The sequence below is a fragment of the Prionailurus bengalensis genome, chromosome A2 (assembly GCF_016509475.1).
Source record: "Prionailurus bengalensis isolate Pbe53 chromosome A2, Fcat_Pben_1.1_paternal_pri, whole genome shotgun sequence".
In the NCBI taxonomy this organism is placed as follows: domain Eukaryota; kingdom Metazoa; phylum Chordata; class Mammalia; order Carnivora; family Felidae; genus Prionailurus; species Prionailurus bengalensis.
The window spans coordinates 12430661-12455643 of record NC_057348.1 but is presented as its reverse complement, the minus strand read 5'-3'; the positions used below and the strand labels follow the sequence as shown (position 1 = coordinate 12455643).

Here is a 24983-nt window from a genome sequence, read left to right as displayed (position 1 = left end):
ATGGGGCCTCACGTCATAATCGCGGCGCGTCGGGAGGGTGGTAGTGCCTGGGCGGGCCCGGCGTGCACTGCGCGGTAGGGGCCAATGGTGCCTCAGGTCACAATCGCGAGGCGTGACGGGAGTTGTAGTCTTGGGACGGTCTGGCACTTCGCCGAGACCGCTGGGAGCAAAGGGGCGTTACAAGAAGTGCAGCGCGCACTCTATGGCTGTGGCTCCCGTTCCGCTGTGGGCGGTCTGCGTGCTGCGGGTGGCGCTGGCCACCGTCTACTTCCAAGAGGAATTTCTAGACGGAGGTGAAAAGGCGATGTCCGTGGTGGTGGGAAAGTAGGGGCGAAAGCTCCTCCATCCTTGGCTGCCCAGCGGATAGCCAGAGTCGCCATTGGCACCAGCCCATCGCCACGGGGTCGGTGGTGGCGAAGCTTTGAAGCCTCGAGCCCCCCGCACCACCCCCCCCCCCCCCGCGCGCGCGCACACACACACACACACACACACACACACGCCTCCATGATTCAAATGAACAGTCTCAGCTCTAACCCGTGTTGTTTCCCCCTACAGAGCGCTGGAGGAACCGCTGGGTGCAGTCCACCAATGACTCCCAATTTGGGCATTTTAGACTCTCGTCGGGGAAATTTTATGGTCATAAGGAAAAGGACAAAGGTTAGTGTAGGAATGGTGAGAAAATGGAGCTATTAAATGTCAAACACACACGCCTCACCTCCATAGCAACCTTCCGAGGTAGGTGTGGCACACCCATAACACCTCTTACAGCCGTTTCACGGGTGGGGAAGCTAAGGCTTGGATAGGGCCTGGCATTACTTTTTCTCTTTCCTTTCTTTACTTGCCCAAGGTCGCTCCATTGTATACCCACTAGTGGCAGGAGTTTGGAGACTCCAGGTCTTTGACCTGCAAAAGGAAAATGATTAGGGGATACTTCTCATGTTTATTTCCACTTTAAGAAGGAGAAAAAAATCGACCTAAAAGTTACATGCTGTCAGGTGTATAGATCGTAGGGGTATAGAGAGATGAGTGCTTACATTTGTATGCCCTGGATCAGATAGAGAATGTTTTCAGAGCCCCCGCCCCCTTGCACTGCCCATCCCCCAAGTCAGTAGCCTCCTAGTGCCAAGGATAACTTCTGTCTTCTTCTCATTTATGATGTTCAAACGTGGACAAACTACACACTTGTTTTTTGCACGGCTGGTGAGATAAGAATGGCTTTTACATATTTTAATTGTTGGGGAAAAATCAAAGGGGGAATGGTATTTTATAATGTATAAAAATTACATAAAATTTAGTGAAACATATGAAATGTCAATATCCATAAGTAAAGCTTTAATGGAACACAGCCATGATCATTCATTGACTTAGGTTCTTTGGCCTTTTGCATGCTGTAAAGGCAGTAAGTTGGCACACAGACTGTATGACCCGCGACGTCTAGAATACTTGGTCTCTGGCTTGGCAGAAAAGATTGGCCAACCTCTGGTTCGGATGAAAAGTTTTCCTCTTTTCACCAGCCTTCCACTCTACCTCTACCTTGACTCCGCTTCTCCAGTGTTGTCCTGTCGGCAGCTTCTGGTTTTCTTTTCTTTCTTTTTTTTTTTTTTTTTAATTTTTTAACGTTTATTTATTATTGAGAGACAGAGCATGAGCATGGGAGGGGCAGAGAGAGGAGGAGACACAGAATCTGAAGGAGGCTCCAGGCTCTGAGCTGTTAGCACAGAACCTGATGCGGGGCTCGGACTCACAAACCCAGCGAGGTCATGACCTGAGCCGAAGTCAGACGCTTAACCAACTGAGCCACCCAGGCGCCCCAGCTTCTGGTTTTCTATTGCATGTGCATTGTGTTTTAAGTTACACGTGGACCGAAAGAGTTGGTCACGATTCAGCCCATGGGACAAAAATGGAGTGAAATTAACAGATTGTTTCATCAAGGTTGTCCAAGGATAGGGGTTTCCATTTGGGTTTTCCCGCACCACATTTTTTCCTCCTCCAATCTGGCATCCTGAGATGCTGTGTTTCGTTCACTCCAGCACACATCTAGTGAGAGCACATGGGCAAGGCACTGGGGATACCCATTAGTTTGGCCCCTTTCATTGTGATCTCCAAGGACCATCACACAGAAGCCATAGATGGAAAGATGAATAGAATTCAGTCAGACAGAAATGGGAAGAGGTGAGAGACGATGGGGGTGGCCGAGGAGGGTGGAGAGACGGAGAGGTGGTGAAACTTGGCCTTAGGAATTGCCTGGGTGGTAAAGGGGTAAAGGAGGGGAGATCCTATGAATTCTTTGAGAAAGGGAAGGGTGGGGGTGGGGAGAGAATGGAGGAGAAAGAAAGAGAGGAGTGTGGTATGGGCGGTCAGTCATGAGTTCAGGCTTGGATGTATCGACAGAAAATGTCAAGTGCATTTATGATGGATCTCTGCATAGGCAGGTTTGGGGGCAGGAATGTGGAGCAGGGAAGACTAGATGATAATAAGACTGGCTCTGTTTTCAATAGTGTAAGATAAGGATTTGGTACAGAGCCTAGTGGCTACTGAAAAGGTGGTGGGGGGGGGGTTCATCTTGAACACCTAAACTTCTAAAATATGAGGTGATTCATGTGACAAAAGGGTGGTATCTTTATTAAAAAAAAAAAAAAAAAAAAAAAAAAAGATGGCAACTGTGGGCCAGCTCATCCAGGGCAGGGAAGCAGTTTTTTACAGGTCAGCACTCTGTTCTCCATCCACGGTCATGTGTCCTAAGCAACTCTTTTTTTTTTTTTAATTTTTTTTTAACGTGTATTTATTTTTGAGACAGAGACAGACAGAGCATGAACGGGGGAGGGTCAGAGAGAGAGGGAGACACAGAATCTGAAACAGGCTCCAGGCTCTGAGCTGTCAGCACAGAGCCCGACGCGGGGCTCGAACTCACGGACCGTGAGATCATGACCTGAGCCGAAGTCGGACACTTAACCGACTGAGCCACCCAGGCACCCCTGAAGCAACTCTTTTAAGACAGGAATGAAAGAAAAGACGTAAGATGCTCTGGTTTTTAACGAAGTTGCCGCACGAGCTTTATTGTGTGTTCCCACCCCTTGGAGGATGAATGGAAGCAAAATTAACTCCTTATCCACTTAGACTGCACATTTGTCATCTACAGCTGAAATGTTTCAATTTAAGACACAACAGTGGTAATACTGAGCACAGAAACAACGGGGTGTGGAAATAGAAGGTTTCTGGCAGCAGAGAGACTGTTAGTGGTATGGCCATCCCATATTATTGTGAAGGTGTGTGGGGGGCCCTGGGCTGATGTGAGTGGTTATTCCTGGGGGCAGGGGGAAGGGCGACCATTTAATTCCCTGCAGCACCGAGCGTACGTGTCATTCCTAATCCTTCACGAGTCCTTTTTGTTTAAAGGTCTGCAAACCACGCAAAATGGCCGATTCTATGCCATCTCGGCACGTTTCAAACCGTTTAGCAACAAAGGGAAGACGCTGGTCGTTCAGTACACAGTGAAACACGAGCAAAAGATGGACTGTGGAGGGGGCTACATTAAGATCTTCCCTGCAGATGTGGATCAGAAGAACCTGAATGGAAAATCTCAGTACTATATTATGTTTGGTGAGTTCAGATAGCACAAAACAACCATTTCTGATGACTTTGAACCCTTCCTTCCACTTGATAGAATTCCTCAGAGCAAGATTTTGCTTCAGTAGTAGTGTTGAGTATATCCAACCAAAGGTTTTTAGTACCGTGAAACCTAATTAACATTATAAAAAGGCAACTGTACCATTCTATTGTACTTTTTTTTTTTAATTTTTTAGTGTTTATTTATTTTGAGACAGAGAGAGACAGAGCATGAGCAGGGAAGGGGCAGAGAGAGGGAGACACAGAATGTGAAGCAGGCTCCAAGCTCTGAGCTGTCAGCACAGAGCCCGACGTGGGGCTCGAACCAACTAACCGTGAGATCATGACCTGAGCCGAAGTCGGCCGCTTAACCGACTGAGCCACCCAGGCACCCCTCTATTGTACTTTTGAGAGAGTTATTTATGCGATAGTAATGTAGTCCCAAATATTTGAAATACATCAGGACTCAGCAGACTTTGGCCACGGGTCACATCAGCCCACGCACTGTGTTTGTTACGCCCCATGAGCTGAGAATGGGTTTTAATGTTTTTAATGATTAAAAAAATTAAAAGAAGGCTAATATTTTTGACACATGAAAATGGTAGTAAAGCCAAAAACATTTCCTGCCTAGCCCTTGCTGACCCCTGGAACACATTAAATATCTCCTGATACCAGGAGAAATTGATTAAAATTTGTGCTAGAATTGGCATGGGACCACATTGGGCCACAGGAACTGGACATAACTGAAGCGTGTAGGTTCAAAAAGTTTTCAGGATAAAGAGGATTTGGGGAAAATGGAATAGGAATGCACCAGGAATCCATCTCCCCACCTGGACAAAAATCAACAGAATATGATGTAACTATTTTGGAACTCTGAAGTCTGTGGAAGGATTGCTTCTTCCAGGGGAAGAATGGGAAGGTTAATTTTGGGCAATTTCAGCTCTTAGCACAGGAGACCTACCCATCCCCCATTTCAAGCCACACGGCAGACAGCTGTGCATGTGCTCCTGGAGCAGCCTATACACAGCTTGCCACAGCCAGGGTGGGCAAAAAGGACCCTGTCCTCCCAGTATCAGGGATCTGAACTCTGATCGCTGCTTCTGATCACAGAAGTGCAAACAAATGAACAGCAGAGTTTTGTGTGTTATTGAAGTTAAACTGGTGTAAATTCTAATTAGAGCATTATAACTTCAAGGTGTTAAATGTAACCCCCATGGTTCCTCCACAAAGGAAATAGCTATAGAATATACACAAAAGGAAGTTAAAAAGGAATTTAAACATTTCCCTACAAAAACTCAAAACGAAAGAAGGGGCGCCTGGGTGGCTCAGTCGGTTAAGCATCCAACTTCAGCTCAGGTCATGATCTTATGGTTTGTGAGTTCAAGCCCCGTATCGGGCTCTGTGCTGAAAGCTCAGAGCCCAGAGCCTGCTTCAGATTCTGTGTCTCCCCTCTCTCTGATCCTCCCCCACTCATGCTCTTTCTCTCAAAAAAAAAAAAAAATTAAAAAAGTTTTTTTCAAAGAGGTTGAAAGTGAAAGGGTGGGAAAAGGTATTCCAGGCTCTCCCAAAAGAGAGCAGAGGTGGCCATACTAATATCAGGCAAAATAGACTTTGAATAAAAGGTTACAAGAGACAAGGGACATTATATATTAATAAAAAGGCCAAAAAAATGTAACAACTATAAACATTTACACGCCTAATGAACTTCAAAATATATGAAACAAAAACTGATAGAATTGAAGGGAGAAATAGGCATAATAAAGAGTACAGCAGAGATAAATGAAATCATGAATAGAAAGACAACAGAGGAAATCAATGAAATCCAAAGTTGGTTCTCCAAAAAGGTCAACAAAATTGACAAAACCTTTACCTAGATGGACAAAGAAAGAAGACTCAAATTACTAAAATCAGAAATGGGATGTCACTACCACTTCTGCAGAAATAAAAAGAATTATATAAGAGAGTGCTAAGAACAATTATACGCCCAAAAATTGGATAACCTTGGTAAAACGGACACATTCCCAGAAACACAAAACCTGCCAAGACTCAATCATGAAGAAATAGAAAATCTGAAGAGACTTATAAATAGCAAGGAGCTTGAAGCAGTAAACCAAAATCTCCCAATAAAGCAAAATCTTGAATCTGATGAACCTCTCACCAATTGTACCAAACATTTAAAGAAGGACTAACACCAATCCTTCTCAAACTTTTCAAAAAAAACTTTGAAGAGGTGGGAACATGTACTCCCTAACTCATTCTATGAGGCTAGCATTATCCTGATACCAAAGCCAGACACTAAAAGAAAACTACAGACCAATATTCTTATAAACACTGATGCAGAAATCCTCAACAAAATACTAGCAAACAGAAGTCAGCAGCATATTAAAAGGATTATACACCATGACCAAGTGGCATTTCTTCCTTGTCTGCAAGGGTGATTTGAAATATGAAAATCAGTCAATAGTATATGCCGCATCAACAGAATGAAAGAAAAAAGATCATCACAATTGATGCAGAAAAAGCATTCGACAAAATTCAATGCCCTTTCATGATAAAACAGTTGACGAACTAGAAATAGCGGGAAACTACTTCAACATAATCAAAGCCATATACGAAAAACCCACAGCAAACATACTCAGTGGTGAACAACAAAGCTTTTCCTGTAAGATCAGGAACAAGGCAAGCGCGCCCACTTTCACCACTTTTTTTTTTTAAGTTTGTTTATTTTGAGAGAAGGGGAGAGAGAGTGCCCAAGTGCAAGCAGGGGAGGGGCAGAGAGAGAAGGAGAGAGAATTCCAAGCAGGGGTTCGAACTCACAAATCATGAGATCATGACCTGAGCCGAAATCAAGAGTTGGATGCTCAACCAACTGAGCCACCCAGGTGCCCCCACTTTCACCACTTCTTTTCAACACACTACTGGAAGTTCTAGCCAGAGCAAACAAGCAAGAAAAATAGATAAAAGCCATCCAAATTGGAAAGAAAGAAGTAAAATTATCAGTTTGCAGATGATTTGATCTCATATAGAGAAAACCATAGAGATTGCACAAAAAAACCTATTAGAATTAATGAATGAATTCAGCAAAGTAGCAGGATACAAAGTCACCACACAAAAAACAGTTACGTTCCTATATGTGAACAACGAACAATCTGAAAGGGAAGTTACAAAAATAATTCCATTTACAATAGCATCCAAAAGAGTAAAATACTTAGGAATTAAGCAAGGAGGTGAAAAATTCATACAATGATAACTACAAAATATTGCTGAAAGAAATTAAAGAAGATGTAAATAAATGGAAAGACATTCCATGTTCATGGAATGGAAGACTTAATAGTGTTAAAATGTTAACACTAGCCAAAGCATTCTACAGATTCTAAAAACAATACACAGATTCAATCCAATTCCTATTAAAATTCCAATGACTTTTTTTTTTTTGGCAGAAATGGAAAAACCCATTCTAACATTCATGTGGAATCTCAAAGGACCCTGAATAGCCAAAACAATCTCAAAAAAGAAGAACAAGACTAGAGGGCTCAAGTGTCCATCTGCAAATGAATGGATATACAAATGTGGTATCCATATAATGGACTATCATTCAGCTTTATAAAGGAGGGAAATTTTGATACAGGCTGCAACATGGAAGAACCTTGAGGACATTATTCTAAGTGAAATAAGCCAGTCACAAAAAGACAAATACTATCCAATTCCACTTATTTTATTTTAGGTCCTTGGAGTAGTCAAAATTATAGAGCCAGAAGATAGAATGGTGGTTGCCAGGGGCTGAGACAGGGGAGAATGGGGAGTTAGTGTTTAATAAATATAGAGTTCCAGTTTTGTAAGATGAAGAGTCATGGGGATGGGCAGTGGGGATGGTTGCTCAACACGGCAAATGTATTTAATACCCCTGAAGGTACACTTAAAAATGACCCAGACAGTAAATCTTATGTGTATTTTACCACAGTTAAAAAATAAGTGAAAACAATCTTTAAAAAAATTTTTTTAATGTTTATTTATTTTTGAGAGAGAGAGAGAGAGAGAGAGACAGAAGGCAAGTGGGGGAGGGGCAGAGAGAGAGGGAGACACAGAATCGGAAGCAGGCTCTAGACTCTGAGCTGTCAGCACAGAGCCCAGCGCGGGGCTCAAACCCACGAACTGTGAGCTCATGACCTGAGCCAAAGTTGGACGCTTAAGCGGTTGACTGAGCCACCCAGGCACCCCCCAAAAATATTGGAAATGTAATTTCAAAATATCTGCCTGTAATTCAAGTTTGAGGAATCTTTTTTTAAAGTTCTTTTCTCTTGTGACATGGATGTATTGCAGAAGTTTTCTCTGTCCTGGTTTTCCAGTGCTTATCTTTGAATTTATTGTGATCAGCATCAGCCTTCAGACACCTGTTACACTGTTCTCATGTTTGTATATACAGGTGGTCACAGTGTTATAGAAGTAGAGAGAATAGATATTATATTATTTATTGAATCTGGATATAATCCTGCCCTGTCTTAGAGGGCAAGGTGACTTCTCTAAGGCCACCACATTACATATATGCAAAGTTTCCACCAATTGCATAGTCCCTGACCCCTGCTGTCTTCTCCACCATGACTCCAATTTACTGTTGCATTTAAAATCTGGAACAAAGAACAAACATCTTTATTTTGATTAAAAAGGAAATTAAAGGGGTGCCTGGGTGGCTCAGTCGGTTAAGCGTCTGACTTCGGCTCAGGTCATGATCTCGCGGTCTGTGAGTTTGAGCCCCACATCGGGCTCTGTGCTGACAGCTCAGAGCCTGGAGCCTGTTTCGGATTCTGTGTCTCCCTCTCTCTGACCCTCCCCCGTTCATGCTCTGTCTCTCTCTGTCTCAAAAATAAATAAACGTTAAAAAAAATTTAAAAAAAAAAAAGGAAATTAAAATGTCTTCGTTTAGGTTATTTTTATTTTCTTAAAACAGGATGCCAGCGATACAAATGCAGTCTTAAATTATGTTTAAAACCCTAGGAAACAGGTAACACAGCTTCCATTTTGCAAATAAAGAAACTGAGGCTCACGAAGATTAAACTTACTTGCCCCAAATCAGGTCAGCCTGGCTTTAGAGCCTATCTGTCTACTCCCATTTCTTCATAAAAATCCATTACATGCATAAATATTTTATGATCGCTCTTAATGGAAAATGTCCAGATTTCCCAGGCATGCCCGGGCATGTTCTGAAGCCTAATTGAATATTTAAAGCATGTAGGTGCTTAGAAATCAGAAAATTCTGACCAACTTTGAAGGGAAAATTTCATATTTTAATCCTGAGGTGGTAGACTTTCATACAGATAGTTCACATACCATAGCTTTTGTTTTAAAAATTGAACTGGAATGTTTTCCAGTGATTGAAAAAAAAAAAAAAAGGAAATTACATAAACATTGTCCTCTGAGAACTCAGCTGGGAGGTAGACATGCTGTTCTTTGTGGGTCCCTCAGGATGCTACTTCTAAGTTCAATGTCATATCCACTCTGGCAAATTGATGATATCCTTTAATTATGTGCAGCCTGGATCTCTCTTGTTCTGGAGATTCATCACTGCAAGTTGTAGAAAAAAAAAAATTGCCGTCATCTGCTTGTGTTTACACAGGGTTTGCCTCACAGAATCCCCAGGGGCGGGTGTAGCCCCGGGTCAATGCATGTGGTGGAATTTGATTCGAGACAGAAAGACACCCAGAGGGTCTAGTACATTCCGGAGGCTTAAGCTCAGTAAAGCAGCAGCAGGGTAATTCCAAACATCCTCAGAAGGTTGGACAAATTTTCCAGATACCTCCTGCAAACCTTGTTTACTACATTCAGAAAGTCTTAGTCTGAATATGTGCCTGCATGTTGTCTTGGGACACGCATAATGATAATAACAAATATTGAGCATTGCCATATTAAATGCTTTACATACGCGAGCCCATTTAATTGGCAAAGTAGCCTTGGAAGTCAAGATTAACATCCCCATTTTAGAGAACAGGACACGGGGGCGTGGGTAGCTGCGTAGCTGCAAATATGTCTTAGCACAGTGAAAGAGAGCGGAGATCAGAGCCAGCTAGTCCCTCACCTGGCACAGGCCACCTCTTAGAGATTCAGACCAAGGACCCAAGTCTCAGGCAGCATGCCAAGGATGCTTCCCAGACTGTTAAATCTTTTTCTTACTCACATGCTGCCTTATACTTGAGTCCAAAGTAGTTGCAGTGAACTGAGAAGTCACCTGAACCAAGAAGGGTGCTGCTGTCTATTTCAGTATCTCTATGACAACGTCCGATTATTCCTGCTCCTATAGACTTCTGGTGCCTCATATATTATTTCACAATGATTGGGGGTCTCCTGGGGTGATGCATCATAGAAAGAAATTGAGAGCAGCTAATATTTTTTTTTGTAGGGCCCGATATTTGTGGATTTGATATCAAGAAAGTTCATGTTATTTTACACTTCAAGAATCAGTATCACTCAAACAAGAAATCAATCAGGTGTAAGGTAAGTGCTTCTGTATTCAAATCTGTGATTGTGTTAACTCTTTTTTTTAAATGTTTATTTATTTTGAGAGAGAGAGAGAGAGAGAGAGAGAGAGAGAGAGAGAAGGGAAGGGGCAGAGAGGGAGGGAAAGAGAGAGAATCCAAAGCAGGATGCACACTGTCAGCAGAGCCCAACTTGGAGCTTGAACTCACGAACTGTGAGATCATACCCTGAGCTGAAATCAAGAGTCGGATGCTTAACTGACTGAACCACCCAGCCACCTGTGTTAACTCTTAATGACAGCATGAATTTAGAGAAAATCCTTTTGATCTTAAAATAGTTAACTGAGCCAGGTATGGATCTTAGCAAACACACCCCCATGCCCCAGGTTTCCAGTTTAGCAGTGTTCTTAGAGATATTTGCCTACCCCTTTGGCTTGTTTTCTGACGTTTGTACCCATCAGGAGGGCATACTCACTTTTCACTGTGAGCTGTGACATCGTATTATAATTTGCCTTATAAGGGTTACAATAGAATAGTCACATTTCAGCGGTATCCGTCCTCACTATGGAATAAAATATTCAGGCTGGGACGCAAAAACATCCTGAAGAAATTAATCTTCAACATACCAAAACATTTACAAATGGGAATGTTTCTAAAATGGAAGCATGCTTTCTTACTTTTTACCACGGATCCTGTGAAAACAACACTGATGCCTTCATACCTCCACGGCCCAGCCCAGGGCTTCTCCAAAGAGGCGGTTTGCATCACGTCCCTGGCTCCGGGCCCGCGGAAGGGAAGTACACTCCCTGATGCAACCCCTCTATTTGAATGTAGCCACCAGGAAGCAGGGACCTGACTCCTGGGGCATCTCCAGTGCCCAGAGCTTCAACATGGGGGGCCTCCACAAGTCTGGGCAAATCTGGGCAGGAGGCCTGGGTGCATCTGGAGAGCACAGTGACTGCACAGAGGGGAAGTGTCCATAATCGCCACTTATTCAGTCCTGACCCAAGCAGGGGTGTGTTCGGTCTCTTCACAAAGCCCCAGTGAGTCTCCCGTTGGCAGCCTCGTTGCTCTCTTGGGGTCCCACCTGCCGACCTGGTGGCTGCAAAGGATCATCAGGTCCTCTTTAAATGGAGAGGCCTGACATCACTCCTGTGGGGGTGAGGGAGAGCTCGAAGGCCAACTGAGTGCACAGGTTTTATAACTGATTCCCGAGGAATTGTTCAGTTGCACATTGGATGTGTGGGAGAGCCTGGGGATGACACTACAGAGGCCATGAAGTCTGGCCTGGACTGTGCTGGGAAGGTCAGAGCATGACAAGCTCAGGACAGCAAGCCTATGGGGCCCCGAGTGGCACCCGCAGATTGATGATGCCCTCAGACATGTGCTATTTCTGCACCTGCTAGAAAAAGAAAAGATGCTTCTGTTGAAGGAGCACTGACTCACAGCAGGTTGTTGGTGTTCCCAGTGAGGAGAAGCTACGTCCAGTGGGGTTGGATTCATTCTGTGATGCTGTGAAAGAAAGGCTGAGAATCTCCCCTGCAGGCAGTGGTCAGCCCTCAGGGGTTTTCAAGGAGAGGGGCAGATCTGCCTGTTAGAGAAATACCTCAGATGTTCGGGGGGGTGGGGGCTGGAGGGACAGGGTGATCAGTAGGCAGGGAGAAGGGTGAGACAGTGAGGCCAAGGCTTCAATGGGATACAGAACATGGGACCGTTTTTGACAGATGATTCAGGGGTGGGACCCAGAGGACTTTGTGATGTTTGGAATTTGGCTACTGGGTATGTGGTCGATGAATCTCAGCAGCATTGCTGTTAATCAGGGGAAACAAAGACCAGTGAGGGGCCAGGCCACACTCGAGAGATGTGTTTGGAACCATTGGTTGTGGACTCCTGGCAGGCATCCAGGTAGAGGTGTCCAGAAAGTTGCTGGAAACTCCGCTCTGTAGCTCAGGGCAATGGTTAGGATTAAAGATCCTGGTTTGGATCCATTGCATATGTGTGAGAGAGGATGTTATCCCTCGGGATGGCCAATGAACCCAAAGTCTAAATTAGGAAAGGTGAGTGGAGACAAAGACGGGCAGAGATCAGGGAGGGAGCATTGGGAGAAGCCTGTACTCAGCTGTCACAGCGAGCTACAGAGGTTGAGAGGAACACGGAGCAGACAGAGCCATCGGCCATGGTGTGGACAGCAGCCTATGTCCCTCAGAGCAGAGTAGAGGGGTACTGAAGAAGCTATTACTTTTGGCTCTCAGCAGGGGGAGAATCCTCCTGATGGAGCCTTTAAGATGCTGAGACAGTGGTTCCCAAACCTGAGCCCTGAGCAGCATCAGTATCTTTGGAAGGTCTGTGCAGAGACTGGAGGGTCCATTCAGGTGCTGATACAGCAGGTCAGGCTGACCCGGCGACAGACATTTCTAGGGCATGCCCCATGACAATGACCAGGCAGCCCCACTGCTGACAGGCAGGCACATCTTGGGCACCCCTGACCTCCCCAGACACCTGCCCATCCACCTCCCATCTGTCATTTATTGAATGCTTGCCAAATGCTTGCCGAATGCTTCCCTGGGGCTTTTTAAAAAAAAAATTTTTTTTTTAATGTTTATTTATTTTTGAGACAGAGAGAGACAGAGCATGAATGGGGGAGGGGCAGAGAGAGAGGGAGACACAGAATCGGAAACAGGCTCCAGGCTCCGAGCCATCAGCCCAGAGCCCGACGCGGGGCTCGAACTCACGAACCATGAGATCGTGACCTGAGCTGAAGTCGGACGCTCAACCGACTGAGCCACCCAGGCACCCCTGGTCTGGGGCTTTTAACTGTGACCAAGAGAGACACTAGGCCTGCCCTTGCTAGACAGCTCAGAGCATTAGAAAGTTCCCCCCTGTGTTGAAAAAATAGACTGGGCTTCATTTGGTATCTTTCAGAATACAGAACAGGAAATCGTTTTCCGCATAACTTTTCATAAACCGAACAGAGCAGTGGTGTTTGGGTTACACCAAGACCCTGTCATAACCACCTGTGGGATTCTAGGTGGGAAGCATTGTCTACACATAAGGGAACCAGCCACTCAAGAGAAGTCAGCTGGTAGTGCAGAAGTTTTCTACAAGGGAGCGATTTCTTCTGTGGGCCACATTTTGTAGTCAAGTCAACCCCTGTCCCTAGAAACACTCTTCTTGCTGTTTACAACAAAGCTTTGACCAACAGCGGCTTAAATCACATACGTAGACCTGCCCTGAAATGTCAAAGCTCTCATCGTTATCCTTTCTCCCCTTAAAACGTGCAGGTTGATGGATTTACACACCTCTATGCTCTGGTTTTAAGACCGGACCTCACTTACGAAGTGAAAATTGACGGTCAATCAATTGAATCCGGCGACATCGAGTATGACTGGAACTTAACGTCACTTAAGAAGATGGAGAAGTCCTCTGCAGAGTCCAAGGATTGGGACCAGGCAAAAGATGACAAATCCCAGGTGTGCATTTTCCACGAACATCTCCACAGCGTGTGCCGGTGGAGTTTGTAAGTACGCAGGTCCTGTGTGATGGCTGCATGGCTGGTAATCATAATGCCCACACGGTCACAACCAAAGTGCCCTCCCTGGAGCATTTGCCGCTGAAACCGGCCACATAGCTTCACACTTCAGGGATCGTGAAAGGGTCTTTACAAAATCTGCGATGAAAGTGAGCAAGTTTTTTTTTTTTAACCCATGTGGTTTTTTTTTTTTAAGGATATTGCATCAGCAATCTTTATAAAAGTGATTTTTTGTCTTATTTTGCTATTCTGAATTTGAACATGAAGTATTTTTTGAGCATCGCACTTGTGACTGACGACCAAGAATCAGTTAATGTAATGGGTCTGCGTGAGTTTTCCTAGGGTTGCTTAACAAAGGACCGCAAAGTGGGTGGCTTAAAAATGACAGAAGTGTAGGGGGGCAGGGGGAGCCAGGGTGGCTCAGTGGGTTGAACATCCGACCTCAGTCCAGGTCACGATCTCACGGTTCGTGACTTCAAGCCCCACATTGGGCTCGCTGCTGTCAGCACAGAGCCTGCTTCTGATCCTCTGTCCCCCTCTCTCTGCCTCTCTCCCACTTGTGCTCTCAAAAATAAATAAAACGTTAAAGATCATGACAGAGGGGCGCCTGGGTGGCTCAGTTGGTTAAGTGTCCGACTTTGGCTCAGGTCGTGATCTCATGGTTCTTGAGTTCAAGCCCCCACATTGGGCTCTGTGCTGATAGCTCAGAGCCTGGAGCCCGCTTCGGATTCTGTGCCTCCTTCTCTCTCTCTGCCCCACCCCTACTCGCTCACGCTCTCTCTCTCTCTCTCTCTCCAAAATAAATTAACATTAAAAAAAAAAGGACAAATGTATTCTCTCATGGTTCTTGAGGGCAGAAGGCAGAAATCCAGGATATCAGTAGGGTAACACTCCCTCTGAAGGATCTTGGGGACAATCCTTCCTTGTTTCTTCCAGCTTCCGTTGGTTCCAAGAGTTCCTTGGCTGGTAGACCTCAATCTCTGCCCTGCCCCCACATGGCCTCTTCTTCTTGTGTCTCTCCTATCTCTTATAAAGACGTTTGCCATTGGACTTAGGGCCCATCTGGTTAATCCAGAAAGATGTGCCTCGAGATCCTTACCTTAATTACTTCTTCAAAGATCCTTTGTTCAATATAAGCTTGCATTCTCAGATTCCGAGATTTTGAACGTGGACAAACCCTTACCCGGAACTACCACTCAGCCCACTACAAGCTACCTTCTGTTTTGTTTTGTTTTGTGTTTAGTTTACATTTATTTATTGTCGCAATGTTTTGTTTTGAGCATCAAACACTACTCCAAACCCATGAACCATTTGCCTTAAGACGGTTGTCTTTGCTGTACGGCAATTAATGTCTGTGTTTACGATTAATTTCTGGCAACTTAAACCTGCTCAGTGGCATTGCTGTCTGATAATCAAGTATGTCATCATAGACAATGTAATCATTAAAGCAAAAGAGCAAAGTTTCTCCCTCCCTTACTGAACTACCTTAAAAACAGACCAAAAAAGTAGTTTTCACCTGGAAAGAGCACTTACTTTAAACAAGGTACAGAGGGGCCCTTGGGTGGCTCAGTCGGTTAAGCGTCCGACCTCGGCTCAGGTCATGATCTCATGGTTTGTGAGTTCGAACCCTGCGTCGGGCTCTGTGCTGACAACTCAGGGCCTGGAGCCTGCTTCGGATTCTGTGTCTCCCTCTCTCTCTGTCCCTCCGCCACTTGTCCTCTGTCTCTCTCTCTCTCTCTCTAAAAAAAATAAACAGTAAAATTAAAAAACAAGCAAACAGAAAAACAAGGCACAGAATGACGAAGAAACTGACCTTGCATCCCTCTGGCTATGCAGGAGAGGACACAGGTCTTAGGATGAAAGTCCTGGCTGCCTCTGAGCTACAACGATGCGGGCTAGCAGTGTTGTGTGCCTTAGGGCTGAGCGTACTTGAGGTGGGTCCCTGGTGGAGCCTAATCATACGTTCAGAAGCTGGCCTCCAAACTGGCTGTGTTTTGTCCATATGTTCAGTTCTGTGTGAACTCCTAAGCAAATTAGTTCATTATGGCATTATGATTTGACAGCCTGCAATTATAAGGAGCTGGCTACTCGGATTGCATTGTAACCATTTCCTGGTCCCAGCACAAGAGTGGCTCATGTGTTGCCAGTTGAGGTGGGAGCAAAAAAGCCGACGGGAAGCCACCAAGTCCTACGTGTCAGTCATTAAGAAATATTACATATCATGAAAAAGCCCCAGTCTTTTTTTGTTTGTTTGTTACTTTTGAGAAAGAGTGCGTGTGAGCAGGTGAGGGGCAGACAGAGAGGGAGACAGAGGATCCCAAGTGGGCTCTGTGTTGATAGTAGTGAGCCTGATGCGGGGCTCGAACCTATGAACTGTGAGATCATGACCTGAGCCAAAGTCAGACACTTAACCAACTGAGCCACCTAGGTGCCCCAGTCTAAGTGCAAAATGTTACAATTTTTCAGTTATTCTAAAAGGGAAAACATCATTGTACACAACTTTTAAGTTTTTATGTGTTTTTTTTTAAAGTTTACTTATGTATTTTGAGAGACAGAGAGCACAGGCAGGGGATGGGCAGAGAGAGAGGGAGAGAGAGGATCCCAAGTGGTCTCCGTGATGTCAGCACAGAGCCCAACTCGGGGCTCAAACCCATGAACCATCAAATCATGATCTGAGCTGAGATCAAGAGTCAGATGCTCAACCAACTAAGCCACCCAGATGCCCCTGTTTTTATATGTTTATCTGAATATTAATCCATAGCACCTTTTATTCATCCATTTATGTTTTTATAAAGTCTTTTTTGTGTTTATTTATTTTTGAAAGAGAGAGACAGAGAGTGAGCAGGAGAGGGGCAGAGAGAAAGAGAGACACAGAATCCGGAATGGGCTCCAGGCTCTGAGCTGTCACGGGGCTCGAACTCATGAACCGTGAGATCATGACCTGAGCCAAAGTTAGACGCTTAACCCACTGAGCTACCCAGGCGCCCCATTCTCATCCATTTATTTATTCAACAAATATTTGTTCAACACCTCCTGAGCCACGTACAGACATAGAGACTCAGATATATGTGTATATATATGAGTGCATGTCTACATGTGTATATGTGTATACAAGTGTGTATGTGTGTTAATGTGTATATATATATGTGTGTCCACATCTATTATACACACGGATTATACACGTGTGTGCATGTATTATATGCATGCATATGTGCACGTATGTGTATGCATATATTTATATGTGCATACTGTGACTGTTAATACACATATGTATATATTTTATATAATATATGTGTAAAGTCTAAATAACATAACTGCTTTTCTCCTGCTACCCAGCAATCCCCAGGTAAATCCTGGAACATTTCTTGGTTGTCCAGCCTCTCTCTCTGGAACATTCCATGCACGACTGTGATGTAGAAGGACAGACCACCTAACCAGCAGTAACTGTGTGGCCCCTTCCCCCAACATCACTTCTGTCCCAACATTTAAAAAAAAATTTTTTTTTTAATTTATTTTTGAGACAGAGAGAGACAGAGCATGAACAGGGGAGGGCCAGAGAGAGAGGGAGATACAGAATCCGAAGCAGGCTCCAGGCTCTAAGCTGTCAGCACAAGCCCAACGTGGGGCTCGAACTCACGGACAGTGAGATCATGACCTGAGCCGAAGTCGGATGCTCAACCGACTGAGCCACCCAGGCGCCCCTGTCCCAACATTTTTAAGTTTAGCCACTATGTTGAGTTTTCCAGACTGTTGTTCCTCACCAGTTTGGGAAGGGCGGTGTGATCATGCCAAGGCTTAGGGAGAAAATCCGGGCAGCGTGGGGCCTTGACATCCTCGGTGGGACTGAGAACCCTGAGCACTTGGCCCTTTGATCTCCAAATTGATGGGCAAATTATGATTTGACAGCCTACAATGGGCCCATGCATAATGGGCCCATGGGCCTGCTCCTGCCTCCGGGTAGCTAAGAATTTCTTTTCTCAAATCTGAGATTTGATTGTTTTTTTCCTTACACATGGTAAGGACTGGGAGAAGCATTTTCTGGATGCCAGTGCCAGTAAGCCAAGCGACTGGAACAGCGAACTGGACGGGGACTGGCAGGCGCCGATGCTGCAGAAGCCTCCGTACCAGGTGGGTGGTGTCTTCTTCCTGCGATGCCCCAGGATGGCCCTCCCCCGCCTCTGCCTGCGTCCCTCCGGACCCGCACTTAGGTTCTGTTGTTGCAGGATGGCCTGAAACCAGAGGGTATAGACAAAGACGTTTGGCTCCATCAGAAGCTGAAAAACACCCATTATTTGACGGAGTATGACCTCTCAGAATTTGAGAACATTGGTGCCATTGGACTGGAGCTTTGGCAGGTTACTTGGTTTTAAATTTGCTATCACGCAGGGGCGCCTGGGTGGCTCAGGAAGTTGAGCGTCCAACTCTTGATTTCAGCTCAGGTCATGATCCCGGGGTCGTGGGATAGAGCCATGCGTCGGGCTCAGCCCCCGAGCATGGAGCCTATTTGGGATTCTCTCTCTCTCTCTCTCTCTCTCTCTCTCTCTCTCTCTCTCCCCCTCCCCTTCTGCCCCTCCCCCACTGAAAGAAAGAAAGAAGGAAAGAAAGAAAGAAAGAAAGAAAGAAAGAAAGAAAGAAAGAAAGAATAAATAAATAAATTTGCTGCAGTTTGATAACTCTGAGCTTCAGCCTAAACTCCTGCATTCGCATAGCTGGTATTCCTTGAGCTCCTACTGTGTACCTGGTACCCATACCTGGACTCAAGACGTAATTCAGCCATGAACAAAACAGACATCCTTTCTGTCCTTTTTTTTTTTTTTTTTTTGCATTTCCTGTCTGCCTCGCTGCCCCCTGGGGATTTGTCACTCCTCAGCCTGGAGTTGACCTGTGGGGCCCATCAGCTTTAGGACAAGACTGCAGATTCTGATGCTAGCAGAGTGTCCAGGGTGGAGCCTGAGATCCTGCCTCCCCAGCAAGCTCCCAGGTGGTGCTGACGCTGCGGGCTGACTTTGCACAGTCAAGTTCTCGGGCAGTGGTGGGCGAACATCGCAAGCGCTCGAGTCCCTTGAGTGCTCTTCAGTCTCCACGCCCAGGCAGCACCCCAGACGGGTTAAGTCAGCATCCCTGGGGGGGACACCAGGCATCAGGAGTTTCTAAGTTTGAGAACCAGTGCGTCGGAGGGAAGGGATGCTTCCGAAATGGGTTTAGGCACGTGCTACTGTTGAGATCCAATCACCGTTAGGGTCCTGAGCCACATACAATTGCTTCTTGGTGCAAAGTTGTTGTATTTGTCACATCAATAAGGAAGGCCTTATTTTCATCCACAGGTGAGATCAGGAACCATCTTCGATAACTTCCTGATCACAGACGATGAAGAGTATGCTGAGAATTTTGGCAAAGCCACTTGGGGGGAAACTAAGGTATGACACACAATGAACTTTTTGTTCATCATTCATTTATTTCTGTACTTGAGTCTAACATATAGGAAAGGACTTGATGGGTTGTTATTAGTAAACATCCCACCCAGATCAAGGTACAGAATGTTACCAGCGTTCTGGGAACCTCCTCATACCCCCTCCCTGCCGGCAGCTGCCCCCAAAAAGAACCACTATCCCATTGCCGTACATTTGACCTCCTTTTGAAATTCATGTATGTTTCTGATTCTGTGTCTCCCTCTCTCTCTGCCCCTCCCCCGTTCGTGCTCTGTCTCTCTCTGTCCCAAAAATAAATAAAAAACGTTGAAAAAAAAATTAAAAAAAAAAAAAAGGGGCGCCTGGGTGGCGCAGTCGGTTAAGCGTCCGACTTCAGCCAGGTCACGATCTCACGGTCCGTGAGTTCGAGCCCCGCGTCAGGCTCTGGGCTGATGGCTCGGAGCGTGGAGCCTGTTTCCGATTCTGTGTCTCCCTCTCTCTGACCCTCCCCCGTTCATGCTCTGTCTCTCTCTGTCCCAAAAATAAATAAAAAACATTGAAAAAAAATTAAAAAAAAAAAGAAATTCATGTAAGTGGAGCCATCCAATAGTTACTCATTCAGGCAGTGCTGTGAGGTTCATATCGAATACAGCAGCAGCTCATTCTTACTGTGTGAATATTCCAGAAGGTATATATCCGTTCTCTGTTGATGCAGCTTTGGATCGCTTCCAGCTTGTGGCCTCACGAATAAAGCTGTTCCCGTCATTCCCGTGTGGGTCTTTCAGTGGACACATGCCCGGGACAGGACAGCCTGGGTCACGAGGTCCCACACGGCCCAACAGTTTTCAATGTGTCATCCTCTTTTCTGTTTCCTTTTGCAGAGGTGGAGAGTTACAGTTTATGCCGCATCTTTGGCCACGCTTGGTATCATTGTCAGTTGTTGACAAGTCAAATTTACTGAAGCATAATATGCACACTGTAAGATTTATCCTTTTTTGGTGTGGAAGCCTATGACTTTTGATAAATGCATACAGTTGTGAAACCACCAACAAAGATCCAGATGTAGGGGGGCCTGGGTGGCTCAGTCAGTTAAGTGTTTGACCTCGGCTCACGTCACGATCTCATGGTGTGTGAGTTCGAGCCCCGCGTCGGGCTCTGTGCTGACAGCTCAGAGCCTAGAGCCTGTTTCCGAGTCTGTGTCTCCCTCTTTCTGTGCCCCTCCCCTGCTCACGCTCTGTCTGTCTCTCTCTCTCTCTCAAAAAATAAATAAACATTAAAAAAAATTTTTTTTATTTTTTTTATTTTTTTATTATTTTTTTTTTCAACGTTTATTTTATTTTTGGGACAGAGAGAGACAAAGCATGAACAGGGGAGGGACAGAGAGAGAGGGAGACACAGAATTGGAAACAGGCTCCAGTCTCCGAGCCATCAGCCCAGAGCCTGACGCGGGGCTCAAACTCATGGACCGTGAGACAGTGAGATCGTGACCTGGCTGAAGTCGGACGCTCAACCGACTGCGCCACCCAGGCGCCCCAAAAAAAATTTTTTTTAAATGGGATGAACTGGGGGTGCCTGGGTGGCTCAGTCAGTTAAGCGTCCGACTTCAGCTCAGGTCATGATAAAATGGTTTGTGGGTTCAAGCCCTGCATCAGGTTCTGTGCTGACAGCTCAGAGCCTGGAGCCTGCTTCAAATTCTATGTCTCCCTCTGTCTCTGCCCCTCCCCTACTCATGCTCTTTCTCTCAAAAATAAACATTAAAAAAGTTAAAAAAAAAAAAAAAAAAGAACCAGATGTAGAACAGGACCATCATCCCCAAAAGTCTCCTTGGGCCCTTTGGAGCCAAACCCTCTCCCACTTCAGGCCTCCACTGACCTGGTATAGCCTCAACTATACAGCCTCAACTTTTCGAAGTGTCATGTAAATGGAGTAACCTAGCATGTGGTCTTTTTGAGCCTGCTCCTCAAGCATAATGTGTCTGAGATTGAGCCATGTTTGGGTTATTAGTCAGTAATTGGTTTCTTCTTATTGCTGGGTAGTTTTATTTTTTTTAATTTTTATTATTTTTGTAATCTTTATTTATTTTTGAGAGACAGAGAGAGACAGAGCATGAGCGGAGGAGGGGCAGAGAGAAAGGGAGACACAGAATCCGAAGCAGGCTCCAGGCTCTGAGCTGTCAGCACGGAGCCCGATGTGGGGCTCAAACCCACAAACTGTGAGATCATGACCTGAGCCGAAGTCGGACGCTTAACCGACTGAGCCACCCAGGCGCCCCAGTAGTTTTATTTTTTTTAATTTTTCAAAGTTTATTTATTTATTTTGAGAGAGAAAGGAAGTGGGGGAAGGGCAGAGAGAAGGGGCGAGAGAGAATCCCCAGCAGGCTCCGCACTGTCAGCGCAGAGCCCAACGCGGGGCGCTAATTCACGAACTGTGAGTTCATGACCGGAACCGAGATCAAGAGTCAGATGCTTAACCAACTGAGCCCCCACCAGGCACCCCATTGGTAGTTTTATCTGTTCACCAGTTGACAGACAATTGGGTGTTTCCAATTTTTGACATATGATCAAAGCTGTTATGAATATTTACTTAACAGTTTTTTTTCTGTGTGGATGCGGGCCTTCAGTTCTCTGGCATAAGTAGCCAGGAATAGGTGGGTCCTACAAGAGGGGTTTAACCCCAGAAGAACCTGCAAGGCTGTTCCTAGGGGGGCTGTGCTGTCTTGAGTCCTCAACCAGCACGGGGATTGTGGGTTTCTCTAGGCGTGTAGGGGTATTTCCAGTTTTAGTTTTCTTACCCTGGTAACAAATGAAGGTTGGCCCTGTTTTATGGCTTTCGTGGCCCTTTGGATATCCTTTTTTGTGAACCGCTTGCGTTTGATTTATTGCTTCAGTTGAAGTGTACTTGGCATACAATATTGTATTGGTTGCAGGAGTACAACATAGTGATTCAACATTTATGTATGTTAAGAAATGTTCACCATGATAAGTCTAGCTACACCTGTCACCGTACAAAGTTATTACAGTATTATTGACTATATCGTCTATGCTGCACATGACATCCCCATGACTTATTTATATTTTGTAACTGGAAGTTTGTACTTTTTGACCCCCTTCACTCATTTTGTGCACCCTCTTTCATTCCCCACCCCCCACCGTGTCTGATAAGCACCAACCTGTTCTCTGTATCTATGAGCTTGGGTTTTTTTTTTATTATTATTATTCCACATATAAGTGAGATCATATGGTATTTGTCTTTCTTCATCTTACTTATTTCACTTAGCATAATGCCTTCAAGGTCCATCCGTGTTGCTGCAGATGGCAAGATTTCATTCTCTTTTATGGCTAAGTAATATTCCACTGTGTGTGTGTGTGTGTGTGTGTGTGTGTGTGTGTGTGCGCGCGCGTGTGTGTGTCACATTTTCTTTATCCATTCATTGGTTGGTGGGCAGTTGGGTTGCTCTTAGTCTTGGCTGTTGTAGATAATGCTGGAATAAACATGGGGGTGCAGATATCCTTTTGAGACAGTGTTTTCGTTTTCTTCAGAGAAATACCCAGAAGTGGAATTACTGGATTATATGGTATTACTGTTTTTAATTTGGGGGGAACCATCATACTGTTTTCTGTAGTGATTGCCCCAGTTTACATTCCCACCAATAGTGTATGAGGGATCCCTTTTCGCCACATCCTTGGCCAGCGCTTTTTATCTAGTGGTTTTTTTTTTTTAAATATATATAATGGCCATTCTAACAGGTGTGAGGTGATATCTCATTGTGGTTTTAATTTGTATTTTCCTGATAAGTGATAATGAGCATTAAAAAAAAATTTTTTTTTCAATGTTTATTTATTTTTGGGACAGAGAGAGACAGAGCATGAACGGGGGAGGGGCAGAGAGAGAGAGGGAGACACAGAATCGGAAACAGGCTCCAGGCTCTGAGCCATCAGCCCAGAGCCCGACGCGGGGCTCGAACTCCCGGACCGCAAGATTGTGACCTGGCTGAAGTCGGACACTTAACCGACTCCGCCACCCAGGCGCCCCAATAATGAGCATTTTTTTATGTTGGCCTGTTGGTCTGTGGGCCATCTGGATGTCTTCTTTGGAAAATGTCCATTCAGATCCTCTGCCCGTTTTTTCCATCAGATTTTTTTTTTTTTTTTTTTGCTATTAAGGTGTATAAGTTCTTTATATATTTTGGATATGAACCTCTCATTAGATATGATTTGCAAATATTTCCTCCCATTGAACAGGTTGCCTTTTCATTTTGTTGATGGTGAGGGAGCCATTTCTTCTTGAATCCGATTTCTCCCATAAAGCTTTACCAAAACTCTTTTTCAGTAATGACTACGGGAACCTTCTTGATGTTGTCTGCACTGCTAACCCTTGTGTTGACCACATTAGCCTGGATTTTTTTCACTTAGGTTCTGAGGACTCCTTTCACTACCCATTCACTGCTCAGCTGATTGAAGGACAGGGGCCCAGGTACTCTGGGAAGAGAAGGAAGCGGATGGGTGTATTTGTGTCCTGTGGCCACTATAACAGATTACCACAAATTGGCTGGCTTAACACAACACAGATTCATCATCTCACAGGTCTGGATGCCCGAAGTCCAAAATCACTATCAGTGGACTGAAATCAAGGCCTCATCAGGGCTGAACAGGCTGAGCAGCCCTCCAAGGGCTCTGCGGGAGCATCCTTCCTTCGCCTCTTGCAGCCTCCGGTGGCCCCTAGTGTCCCTTGGTTTGTGGCCATGTGGCTCTGTTTCTGCCTCTGTCTTCACGTGGTCTTCTCTTCTGTGTATGTGTCAAATCTCTCCCTGTCTCCTATGAGGACATTAGTGATGGATTTTAGCGTCCATTTGATGACCCAGGATAATCTTCCTATCTCAACATGTTTAACTTAATCATATTTGCAAAGACCCTTTTCCCATAGAAGGTCCCATTTACAGGATCCGGGATTAAGGCCTGGCATCCTTGGGGGCTCTTCTAAGCTGCCCCCAGGCGGTGTGGAGGCTTGTAGAAGGCAAGGGCAGGCTGAAGGTGGATCCCCAGTCCACTCCCTGGAAACACAACCCCCAGTGGCTAATGTCTCATGTGTCTGTTTCTTTCTCCAAGGGCCCAGAAAGGGAGATGGATGCCATACAGGCCAAGGAGGAAGTGAAGAAGGCCCGTGAGGAAGATGAGGAGGAGCTGCTGATGGGCAGGTTTGGTGGGCACGACAAAGGTTTCCAGAGATTTCACAGGAGGGACGAATTCTAGTCATTCCCACCCCAGATAAAGATGATGGGTAAAACCTTGCTTCTACTTTAATCTACATTTAAAAGTGCAAACATCAACATATGTGGTAATCTGTCCAATTTTCTTTTTTTTTTATTTATTTTATTAAAAAAAATTTTTTTTTTCAACGTTTATTTATTTTTGGGACAGAGAGAGACAGAGCATGAATGGGGGAGGGGCAGAGAGAGAGGGAGACACAGAATTGGAAACAGGCTCCAGGCTCTGAGCCATCAGCCCAGAGCCTGACGTGGGGCTCGAACTCCCGGACCGAGAGATCGTGACCTGGCTGAAGTCGGACGCTTAACCGACTACGCCACCCAGGCGCCCCATGTCCAATTTTCTTTGAAAATGTTCCTATGCTTCTCATTGGGGTCGGCCTGGTTTTCCCTGGGGCTCCCTCCCTGCTGCGCACAGAGATTTTTCTCCACAAATCTGAGTGCTAGAAGCTACAGGCCAGTGACAGTCTGGCCCAAATCATGATGCTCTTCTCTTAGCCCCCAAAATGTTTTATAAATAGAAGTTGGTAGGGACACCCGGGGGGCTCGGTCAGTTGGGCGGCCAACTACAGCTCAGGTCATGATCTCGCGGTGTGTGAGTTTAAGCACCACATCGGGCTCTGTGCTGACAGCTTGGAGCCTGTAGCCTGCTTCAGATTCTGTGTCTCCCTCTCTCTGCCCCTTCCCTGTTTCCTCTCTGTCTCTCTCTC

At 45.3% G+C, this 24983-nt stretch overlaps 1 protein-coding gene across 1 annotated transcript; it reads left to right on the top strand.

The window, feature by feature from the left end:
* The first annotated feature begins 93 nt into the window (after positions 1 to 93).
* CALR3 (calreticulin 3) lies at positions 94 to 24336 on the top strand. Its single transcript, XM_043590308.1, has 9 exons — positions 94 to 293; positions 556 to 657; positions 3397 to 3600; positions 9998 to 10092; positions 13355 to 13543; positions 17623 to 17730; positions 17826 to 17957; positions 18927 to 19019; positions 24116 to 24336. Exons 1-9 carry the CDS (start codon positions 203 to 205, stop codon positions 24257 to 24259), a joined length of 1158 nt encoding a protein of 385 aa, XP_043446243.1. The 5' UTR covers positions 94 to 202; the 3' UTR covers positions 24260 to 24336.
* The last annotated feature ends 647 nt before the right edge of the window (positions 24337 to 24983 follow it).